At 49.7% G+C, this 11158-nt stretch overlaps 1 protein-coding gene across 1 annotated transcript; it reads right to left on the bottom strand.

Moving 5' to 3' along the window:
* Nucleotides 1-2803: 2803 nt before the first annotated feature.
* Nucleotides 2804-8718, bottom strand: CNGA2 (cyclic nucleotide gated channel subunit alpha 2). Its single transcript, XM_028841871.2, has 6 exons — nt 8609-8718; nt 8323-8415; nt 7465-7635; nt 6314-6421; nt 4580-4686; nt 2804-4209 (listed from the first exon to the last, which is right to left on the bottom strand). The coding sequence occupies exons 1-6, from the start codon at nt 8716-8718 to the stop codon at nt 2804-2806; spliced, it is 1995 nt and encodes a 664-aa protein (XP_028697704.2).
* Nucleotides 8719-11158: the final 2440 nt, after the last annotated feature.

The raw sequence follows: 11158 nt of genomic DNA, 5'->3' as shown, positions 1-11158 counted from the left end.
CATATCTGATAAGGGTTTAATATCCAGAATATTTAAAGAACTTCTACAACTTGACACTCCAATTAAAAAATGGCCAAAGAACTTGAATAGACATTTCTCCAAAAAAGATATACAAATGGCCAACAAGCTTGTGAAAATATGCTCAAAATCACCTGTCATTAGAGAAATGAAAATCAAAACTACAATAAGATTCACCTCACACCCATTAGGATAGCTACAAAAACACAGAAACTAAGTGATGGTGAGAATGTAGAGAAATTGGAACCCTTGTGCACTGTTGGTAGGAATGTAAAATGATGTCACTGTTTTGGTGACATACAAAAAAGAAAATCGTTCCTCAAAAAATTTAAAATAGAATTACTATGTGATCCAGCAATTTCATTTCTGAGTATATACCCAAAAAACTGAAAACGGGATCTCAAAGAGCTATTTGTATATGCATGTATACAGGAATATTCACCATAGCCAAATGGTGGAGACAACCCAGATGTTCATCGAGAAACGAATGACTAAGCAAAATGTGGTGATCTATACAATCAAATATTATTTGGCCTTAAAAAGGAAAGAAATTCTGACACATGCTACAACATCGATGAGTCTTAAAGATATTATGCTGAGTAAAATAAGCCAGACACAAAGGACAAATACTGTACGATAGCACTTATACGAGGTCCCCAGAGAAGTTAAATTTATAGAGACAGAAAGTAGAATGGTGGCTTCCAGGGCCTGGGTAGAAGCAATGAGGAATTTTTATTGGGGACAAAGTTTCAGTTTTGCAAGATGAAAAATTCTCAAGATTGTTTTCACAACAATGTGAATATACTTAACACTACCGAACTGTACACTTAAAAGTGATTATGATGGCAAATTTTATGTGTATTTCACCACAAGAAGTACATGCATAAATAAGTGGTGTGCATGTGAACAGGAAGGCCTCTGAGTCTGCACCTAGATTTTCTTGCTCACTAATTAATACTTTTCCTTCAGGCTCCTAATCAGGTTATAATGCCCAGCTGAAAGACATGATGCTCCAGGAGACCTTTCCCAACTCCCCCAGCAGAGCCAATGCTTCTGTCAAGGCATGACTGCTGGCAGGGAGAAGCATAGGAGTTTTGGTCAGCTGTGTTTCTTTGCTCATTCATTCATTCATTCATTCATTCATTCACTCATTCATGTGTTCACTTACTCCCCCATTGAATAAATGTTCTCTGAATGCTCCTCAGTGCCAGCTATGTCACTGAGGCTGCAAAGAGACCCATGAGGGAGACTGTCTTGGCCTCATCCACAGTCAGGAGGGGAAACGAAGTCCACTAAAACTGATCCCACATTACAAAACCAGGACAGAGAGGTTCTTATGCACTGTGGGAGTATAGAGAGGAGATAACTGACAAGTGTGCGAGTCGTTGCAGTCAAGTGGGCCTTCTGAGAGAAGGTGGTGCCTGAGCTAAGCCCTGAAGGACCCGTAAGGTTTAGGCAGACAGGGAAAGGTGGGAGAGTGTATTTTAGACCAGAAGAGTTCTGGATAGGGGTGAAGAAAAGTAGTCTGTCCTTCATATCCTTGCGTTTCACATTTGCAGGTTCAACCAGCGGTGGATTAAAAACATTCAGGAAAAAAATAACAGATCAAAATAATACAAAGAAAAGATACAATATAACAGCGATTTACATATCACTGACATTGTATTAGGTATTACAAATAATCGAGAGATGACTTAAAGTATGGGAGGATATGCATAGGTTATATTCAAATACTACGTCATTTTGTATCAGGGACTTGAACATCCACAAATTTAGGTATCCATGGGGACTCCTGAAAGCAATCCCTCATGAATACTGAAGGACAACCATATAGGGAAAAGAGAGGGATTAATGGAGGGAGGGAGAGAATGTGAATAGCAGAGTTGAGCAATAACCACAGACAGTTCAAAGGAATTTGTTAACTCGTAGGTGCCTCTAATACAGATATTCACTTGAAGAGTCTCCCCACCAACAGCAGTTTTCAGGCCTCTTCGGAAATGCTCTTCATAGGGGAGGGATGGCCAGAGCTGCCAGTTACCTCTGTCTCCAGGTGGACAAACGCTAGTTGCCTTGCTCCTCACTCCCTGCCCTGAAATGGACCAGAAGCCGGGTCTATCTCCTTGGTCCGCAGAAGATTGCAGAGACCTCATCCTGGCTAGCAGACAGATCAATCTACAGAGCAGGAGCTAGAGTATCTGATGGGGAGGAATAGCCCTGAGTCTGCACCCTTCTACCCCCTCCCAACAACACTATCACATCCCTTGGCCTGTCTTGGGAGACAGACACTGGGTACCTGGTCTAAATGTCTATCGTAGGTGCTTAAAAGCACATGTATGTGCAGGGAAAAGGGAGTATTCAGAACACATGTTAGAAAAAGTGGCAACCAGAACCAAGGCAGAAGTGACTATATGCAAAAGAGCCAGAGGGGGGCAGTACTGCAGCAAGGTGTATGTCATTTTGCAAATGGCCTTCTTCAGAGCAGATCATTGCCCAGGCTCCCAGTCCCAGGACAGACCCCTCGGAGACAGCTGCTCCCTTCTCCCTTCCTCAGACTTAGACAGGCTGAAACTCTCGGAAGCCCAGCCAACACAGTCTGTACTCTCCACAAAATGGGCTAAACTTGGAGGTGGAATCTTGGATGTTTAGGCCAAAAACCAGGGGTCAGAGAGGCTTTTGGGAGAATTCAGGGAACATGAGGGTAATGCATGTAAATCTGGAGATCTAAATAGCTCCTCTAGCTCCTGGGATCAAGGCCAAGGCTGGAGAAGCAGTTGGGCCCCAGGTCTTATGGCTTGTCAGCAGCAGCCAGCTCGGGGCTGCTCATCCCATCAGACAGGTAGTCATCTTCATTGTTCTGTTTCATCTTGGTTTCCAGAATCGTGATGCGCTGCTTGAGCTTCTGCTGGGCCCCTGTGTACTCAGCCAGCAGGCGGCCAAAGCGAGTGTATAAGGTTTCCATGTTGGTCTCCAGCTGCCCTAGCTTCTCCTGCACGTCCACCTCCATGCTGGTTGCCACTTCATTCTCATCCAGCAGCCCCTCCTTCATGAGGATCTCCCGACCCCTCTCTTCTAGGACTTTCTTGGCATCAGGGTATTCAGTCACTGCTTCCATAAGATCATCCTTGGACAAGCAGAAGAGGTCTGAGTAGCCCAGGCTGCGGATATTAGCCGTGCGTCGATTGCCCATTTTACTTCCCTTAATGTTAAGGATACTGATCTCACCAAAGCAGCTTCCAGCCGAGAGCAGGGCATACTGAGTCACCCCATCATCAGCCACCACTGCCAGCCTGCCCTCCTTAATGATGTACATCTCCTTGCCGATGTCCCCTTTGCGACAAATGTAATCCCCAGGACTGAAGACTTGAGGACGGAGTTTCAATACCAGCTCTACCAGCAGGCCAGCCTCACAATCATGGAAGATGCGCACTTTCTTAAGTGTGGACAAGTGGACATTGATGGCTATCTCAGCCCTGAGCTTGGCTGGCAGATTCTTGAGAACTTCTCGCTCATCCACTGTCTTCTTATTGGTCCACAAGTAGTCAAACCACCTAATGACCTTGGCTTCCATCTCCTTGCTGACCTTTCGGAACTGCATGTAGTGTTTCACGGCATCGATCTTAGCCTGGAACTCTGCCCGGGTGGCATTCATGTTGGAGATCATGGAGCCCACATTTCCCACAATGGTGGCAAAGATGAGGACGCCAATCAGGAAGTCAAAGATGACAAATAGGTACTCCTCATCCTTTACAGGGGGTGGTGTCTCCCCAATGGTAGTGAGGGTCAGTGTGGACCAGTAAAGGCAATAGATGTATTCCCTAGCCAGGTAGCCATACTCAGGGTCAGTGATATTTGGGTAAACCCAGGTGTCAACCCCAAAGCCTATGGATTTGGAGATGGCATAATAGATGCAGGCATTCCAGTGGATGATGACCAAGATGTAGAGGACAAGGTTGCTGATGCGGAAGATGTTAGGGTAGCTGGTGCGTGTCTCTGTCCGGTCAAAGAACTCAAACATGCGGGCAAAGTGCAGCAGGCGGTTGAAGCGCACCTCAGGGCTGTGGATGCCCACAGCAAAATAGATCAGGTCAGTGGGGATGATGGAAGCCACATCTAGCTTGAACTGCAGGGTGTGGATGTAGTTGTCTTGTAGTTTCTTGGTATCTTTGACCAGCAGCCCCTGCTCCAGGAAACCTAGTAGAGATGCAAGCCAGCATGTCACCTCTGCCCTCAGGATGTGTGTGTGTGTATATATATATATGTATATATATATATATATCTCCTTCCCTATAGGCTAATATCTCTAGGCAAGGAAAATACCGGTCACTGAAACTTCCTTCCCAAGGAGGGATATGGCTCACATACCAGGGCTGGCCAGAAGGACTCTAAGAGAACACCCCCAGATTGAAACCTCTCTATGCATGTGGGACCATGAGGTTCAAAGAGGGGCACTCACCTACCAGAGTCCCACCCAAGTAATTTAGTCCTACACCATGTCCAGTGGGTTTCCTAAAGATTTGGACTCAGGCCTTCGGATTTACCTGCATCCCAGTTGCTCACTGACCTGTGCGCAATCGGATGAAGATGTCTGCGATATAGACCACATCTGAGACATAGTCCAGCACCAGCCACACCAGGTAGTAGTCTTTCTGTAGGTCACTGAAGCAGGCTCTGCAGGAGGACAGGGCTAAGCTTCACCCTCAAAGCCAGCCAAAGGTCCCAAAATGAGTGTTCACTGTGTGCAGGGCTTGGGATGGCTACCAGGGGCATCATTTAGTCACAGCCTGACGCCAAGAGACACTTATCTACAAGTAACTTCTGCCCCACCCCTCCTCATGACATAACATCACTACATAGACAGCACCACTGACCATTAATTTTCTGTCTCACCCTCTGAACTGTGAGGTCCAGGAAGGCAGGCACCCCTCTTAGTCATTACGGCATGCCCCATGCCTGACCTAGGGCAACAGGATTTGAGTGCTCAAAGGCTGTGAGTTGAATGAATGAACAAGTCATTGGAAGAACAAACTACAGAACACAACTGAACCGTCTCCATGCTCATCTCTTCAACATACATCTTATTCAGCACCCAACAAACAGCACTAGCCAATACATGTGAGAGAGAGGGTAGTAGTGGGAATGGAGAAAGGTTGGAAGTTGCAGGAACGTTTTAAAAGGAAGTGGCAGGATTTGGCAACTGAGTTGGGAGAGGGTTGGGGAGAGAGCAGAGTCAAGGACAGAGCCCAGGATGATTGTCCAGTGAGTGTACTAGTCAAAGGGGAGAGCCATTAATTCTGCCTACTTGGTCACATTTAAACTGAAACTCCAGCCCCCTGCCCTTCCCACTGAGTCTGCAGAGCTGGCCCATGCCAGTGATGGCTCATTCACAGCCTCCAGCCACACTAGGCCATCCCGAGACAGGGTTTTCATACTTGCTGTTTCTTCTGGCCAGAATGCTCCCTCCACCATCCTCAGGTATCTAATTAGCTGTCTCCCTCCCACCAGCTAAGGCATCACCTCCTCAGAGAGCATGATCCCAACTTTCCTTTCTCTAGCAGCCCTCTGCCACCAGTCCCTGGCATCATCCTGGTCATTTGTTTCATTTCAGGTTTACAGTCATTGTCTGCCACTAGCCTGGGAGTTCCAGGAGAGCAGAGACCATGGTGGTTGTGCTCACCACGTTATCCCCAGCACTGAGCACACATGAGGTGCTCAGTCAAATCCTTGCTGAATGAATGACTGGGATTGGGACGGAGTAGGTTGGGGAATGCTGCCAAGGAAAGCTACAGGTAGATAGCGGCTTTTGAACTGGGCCTGCAAGGAGAAGAATCTCCATAGGTGGAAAACGGAAGGGAAAGGGAATTTTCTGTAGAGGAAACAACATGTTCTGATCCAAGAGTGGTGAATGCTGGGGCTAGGGTGTGTCCAGAAGGTGTAGCAAGAGAAAACGGTCAGGTTCAGAGGAGTTTGAAGGCCATGCTTAGGACTTGAACTTCATCCCGTGGACAATGGGGAGCCACTTAAGGGTTTGTGAGGAGGGAATGGCATCACCAAATCCTAGTTTTCTGTCAAGCATGTTTGTTGCAAAAGTGGAAGATGCACGCTAGGTGTGTGGCGCCACTGTTGTCCCAGACACAGGACAGACAAGAAATCTTCATGGCATATTAAATGGAGAGAGGGTTGGGGCTAACAGAGAAGTTGGAGGTGCCATTGGTATCCAGGGACTGCTGCGCTATCAATCCCAGGGTCTGAAGACTGGGTTGCTTTGGCCACCCCTCCTGGGCCCCACCCTGCTCACCTGGCCACCAGCAGGCACCAGTTGTAAAGGACAGGCATGGCAATGACAAACAGCCAGCAGTAGTACCAATCCCCAGCTGGGTCCAAGACAAATAATTCAAATTTCTTCCTGAGAAGACAGACAAAGGCAAAGCTTGGGGATCAGGTCCCCCAGTGTGATAGCACCCCAGCTCCCAGAAGCCAGAGGTGCCTGAGAAAGCACTGCCAAAGGGGATATGTGGGGTGAAAGATAGGTTGGCTGAGGGCCCCATTTTTCAGAGACCTACAACCTGGTACTGGGCATCTGAGTGGAACTCAGATGGGCAGGGGCACCCATCTTCCCATTCTGAACCTAGATAGGTCCATTGATTCCCATGCACCTTACAGGCCCCTTGCCCAGAGGGCAGAGCTTTCAGTAGCAGTGGGACTCAGGGCCTGGGAAGGGATTTCCACAGGATGGTAATTGGGGCTTACGCCTATTCCCACATCCCTCCCTAAAGACAGGTGCTCCAGGTGAGTGAGCACCACAAGCTTCCTGCTCACCTCACCCTCCCTTTTCAGTCATTGGCCTCCAGCCTCCAAATCACTTTCCCAGATGTTGTGTCCTGCTTTGGCAAGGGATGTTGTGTCCTGCTTTCCCTCTACTGGTCAGAGGTGGGGAATGTCAGCTTGGCCAGACATCTGCAGTTGTCTTCTCATTCCTCAAAGGACAGATCCCCCAGCTCTGCCTTCTCCGCCCTCCCCACGCTATCCTGTTCCATCATCCAGCCCTTCTCCTCCAGCCCTCTACATGATCTCTTCAAAGACCCATTTCCTCGCCCACAGTGGAGCTGAGATTGTCATCCCCTCCAGGGCAATCCCTGAATGCACCATCTCAGTATTTCCTGGCCACTGGAACTGGGCTGTACATTCACGTGCAGCAAGAGGACATCTGGCAAGAGGCAACTAAGGCAAGAAAAGACACCAGAGGTTCTCATGGCAAGTAGGCCACTGGCTGTTGGGGAAACAATGGAAATATTCTGGAGTTGAAAACATTGCAAGTCACCCTTGCCCACCGCTCTCCTTACTACAGCAGGGTTTGTCATAGCCCCTGGCAGTAGCATAGAAACCCCAGTGAGCTCTTCCATTGCATGCTTGGAGCCCATTTGAGCCCCACAGGCTGAACAACTGTACTTGGTGCCTTTGTCCTTGCCATCCTTGTCGCCTTTGCCATCCCCCTGCTGTGTGGTCACAGTCTGGAGTTCAGGCCCACGAAAACGCTCGAGGAATGAGTCAGGCCTAGGTTCCTCCTCTCGGAAATTCTTGTTGGCCCACTCTCTGATGATCCCCACCAGGCGAACTATCCTAGAGGTGAGAGAAAAGGAGCATGAGCCAGAGCCAAGACTCATGCTGTTCAGAGAACACCTGTCCCCACGAGCTCACTGTCTGCTGAGGAAGATGAAAGAAGGACAGTGAAACCTACAAACAGGCCATACCATGATTTCCCGTGTGCTAAAAGCTGGGGTAGAGGCCAGCACTTAGGGCCGGGGGCTGGGGCTCAGGCGTGACCCTGAATGCAGTCCAGGGGAAGACAGCTGTCCTGGGAAGACTTCCTATAGGAAGTGCCATCTCAGTTGATGGTGAGAAGAGCAAAGAGGAGGTCTTCAGGACAAGATGGAGGTTGTGTTAAGGCAGGAACTGTCAGGAGTAAAGCTTGCCCCGTGCTTCCTGCTTTCCCTATGGAGCCCCTGACTCTGGGATAGAGAGGCCTTGGGTCCTCTACCTAGGCCTCTCTACTGGGAAGGGTATCACTCTCTGATGTTGAGACAGCCAAATGTGAAGGGAGGCCTCTTCTGGCCCCTCTGAGCTTTCCTGCCTTGGGGTTTGCCCAGGCTTCATGAGGAAATAATTACGTTTGGCTACCACCGACAGTGCTCCCTGGAGGTCTTGGTGGACAGGACTAGTGGAACCGGGAAGAGGAGGGCAGTGGTCGCCACCCTGACAGGCCCCATGAGTAGGAAGGGGAAGCAGCAGGGTAGTGGTGGGACCCACCTGCGGAAGCCACCCCTTCCCCGCTGTGGGGCATCCACATCTGCCAGCCTCTGCAGTTCTGAAGAGGTGTCATCGTCAGCTGCAGAGTGTGGCCTGCGGAAAAAAGAGCAAGGTTGACCCAGGGTTATCAGGGCATGACTTGTCTCCCCTCCTGGGTCATGCTTAGAAATCCCATGTTCTTTTTAGAGGCTGTCCTGGAGACAAAGATTGCTTGCTCTGTGACAATGAGGCAGAGCTGGGAAGAAGTAGCAGCCTCTGTACCCTCCCTGATACCATGCAGACTCACCTGCTGCTTGTCCTGTGGTCATCTTTGCCATTGGCCTTGATGGCAGGGGGTGCATGATGGTTGTGATTATTGACTGGAGAGCTCTTCACGCCATTGGCTTTTTCAGTCATCCTCCATGTACAACCAGAGCGCTTATCTGCCAGGAAGAGGGCCAAGAAGAAGGTCACAGAGGACCCTGACACCCACAGAGAGTGGGAGAGTGGCAAGCAAACAGAATGGATTAGAACCCAGGCCCACCTCGCCAACCTCAGCACCCTCAGGCACTGCTATGACAGTCAGGGCAGTAGGATACAGCATTCCCTAAGTGCCAGGCACCAGGGGCCAAGAAAATGAGGGTACTCCCCCAACCCTAATATGTAATTGCAAATGGAAACAGTGCTAAACTACAAAAAGTGTTTGCTTTTCTATTTTACCCCAGTATTTTTTTTTTTACATACAAACTATCAAAGCTAAAACAAAACATAACAAACAAAAACTGTTTAAGCCATCTTCCTGTGCGTTCACTTTGCAGATGTCTGGCACATATGTAAGCTGCCAAGCAGCTCCAAGGCAGTCACTGCCCCAAAGCCCTGGCCCAAGGGAGGAAGTGCATATCCCTGACCCAGAATAGCTTCCCTCTTCCCTAAGGAGCATAAGCTCTGAGGTGGTCTCCAGTGAGGAGAACCAGAAAGCTGGGTGGCTTGGGGAGGTGTGGGGTAGAGAGCAGCTGCTCTGGGCCAGGGAGACATACCTCCTCCCTTGGGCCAGGGCTCTGGGGCAGTGGCTGCCTTGGAACTGCTCGGCAGCTTAAGTGTGTGCCACATATCTGCAAAGCAAAGGCACAGGGAGATGGCTTAAACAGTTTTTGTTCATTTTGTTTTGTTTTAGCTTTGATAGTTTGATAGTGAGGGCTCTCTCCTCTGCGCAGAGCAGGAGAGGGACAAGGGCAGCATTCTTTGCCAGAAAAATCCCTCTGGCTGCTCTGTGGAGCCTGCATTAGAAGGAGAGCAAGAGTGAAGGTTGGGGCAGGGAGGAGGCTGAACAGCAGTACCAATGGAGCCCAAGACAAGAAGGTAGAGTGTGTAACTATCTAGGAAGGAGAATGGATGGGACTCAGAGAAGGAGTGCATGTGGGGAGCAATGGAGAGAGTGGGTGAGATCACAAAGAAAGAGGAGACAAAGTGAGAGTCTGGAGCAGAGTTGTGGAGAACCCCAATATTTAAGAGTTGAGCAGAGGATGAGGTGCCCACAAAACAGATGGAGAAGGAATAGCCCAGGAGGTAGCAATCTAGAGGAGGGACAGGAGATTGTGTCCCACAGTGTCTCTTGCCACAGAGTCAGGAGATACTTGGAGGAGTTCTTCCCTGCCAGGGCTGGTTGGCATGCCCTACCAGGTGTGGCCAGAAATGGTCAGCATGACCCCCAGATTTCCCACAGCCCATGCTGCTGGACCCACACAGTCCAAAAGCTGTTCCGGGAGCTCCCTTAACCCCCGCCCAAGCTTGTTCCAGCCTCTGAAGCTATCACCATGGCAATGGCAGGCACATCAAACAGCCTCAGAGATGCTCACCTGGTGCTCTCTGTGGGACTATGGCACCAAGATAGTAATGAGGGCACTTGAGGGAAAGGAACCAGCATCGCTGAGTCCCTGCTTGGACCCTGGAGACAGCAGACCATGGAGACAAAAAATTTCAGGCAACACAAACAAAGCCAGAGCCATTCGCACCAGAGTTTCAGGGCTGGCCTCCTGGAAAAGCTGGTGTTGAAGCTGAAGCTGGCAGATCAAAAGGGCTGTAATCCAGGGCCAGGCCAGTGCCGGGGGCAGAGCATATGTTCACACCCTCTCTAAGGTTCTGCCACAAAGACAGATTCCCCCCACCCCATGACCCCTGCTTCTTCTGTACCAGGAAACAGACCCGTCCCTGAGCCTGACTACCTGCATACCCTCCTCTTTGTCAGAAACTGCCCCTCAGGCTGCTTGCGGGAAACAAGGCAGTTGGACTGGTGGGTCTCACGTATACACCCTCTCCAGGAAACCTCAAGCCCTAAGGCTCCAGATACCATCACGTCAAATCAGCTCCTCCTCAAAGTTACCCACCTCTGAAAGGGGCCTGCCCTCTTCCCAGTCACTCAAGCTGGAAGCCTGGTGTCAACCGTAACTCCTTGTTTCCTTTATCACATCCAAGCAGCCTCTGTCCTGAGTTGATTGCCCCCACAAAAAGCGTCAAAGTTCTGTCCACCCATTGCCCTCCATCCCCAAGGCCCTGGACTGGTCTCAGGCTTTCAACATGGCTCTCCAGGCCTGCTGCAGTGGACTCCGGATGGCTCAGCGTTCGACGGGGTCTGGACTGGAGGGGGTACATGAGCACCAGAGTTTACATTGCAGGTAAAGCTCTCAGGGGGATGTATCCATCCCCATATCATGACAGCAGAGAGAAAAGCTAAGGGTGGAGCTCTGGGGAACTGCAACCATGAAAGATAGCTGAGGGGCTGAGTGAGTGAAGGGGAATGAGGCTGGGAGTATGAGAAACATGAGGGAGTTCCCAGGGAAGGCAGACTTTCAGGAAGGGA

This window comes from Macaca mulatta, chromosome X, assembly GCF_049350105.2.
Source record: "Macaca mulatta isolate MMU2019108-1 chromosome X, T2T-MMU8v2.0, whole genome shotgun sequence".
Classification (NCBI taxonomy): Eukaryota; Metazoa; Chordata; class Mammalia; order Primates; family Cercopithecidae; genus Macaca; species Macaca mulatta.
Note: the sequence above shows the minus strand (reverse complement) of the source record. Positions and strands in the feature narration are given on the sequence as shown.

Coding starts and splice junctions, on each gene's coding strand:
- CNGA2 (XM_028841871.2), bottom strand. CDS start 8,718: ATGACTGAAAAAGCCAATGGCGTGAAGAGCTCTCCAGTCAATAATCAC. Junction 6,422..7,464: donor GGCAAGGACAAAGGCACCAA/GTACAGTTGTTC, acceptor CTGTCTTCTCAG/GAAGAAATTTGAATTATTTG. Junction 4,687..6,313: donor TGGTGCCTGCTGGTGGCCAG/GTGAGCAGGGTG, acceptor GTCCTCCTGCAG/AGCCTGCTTCAGTGACCTAC.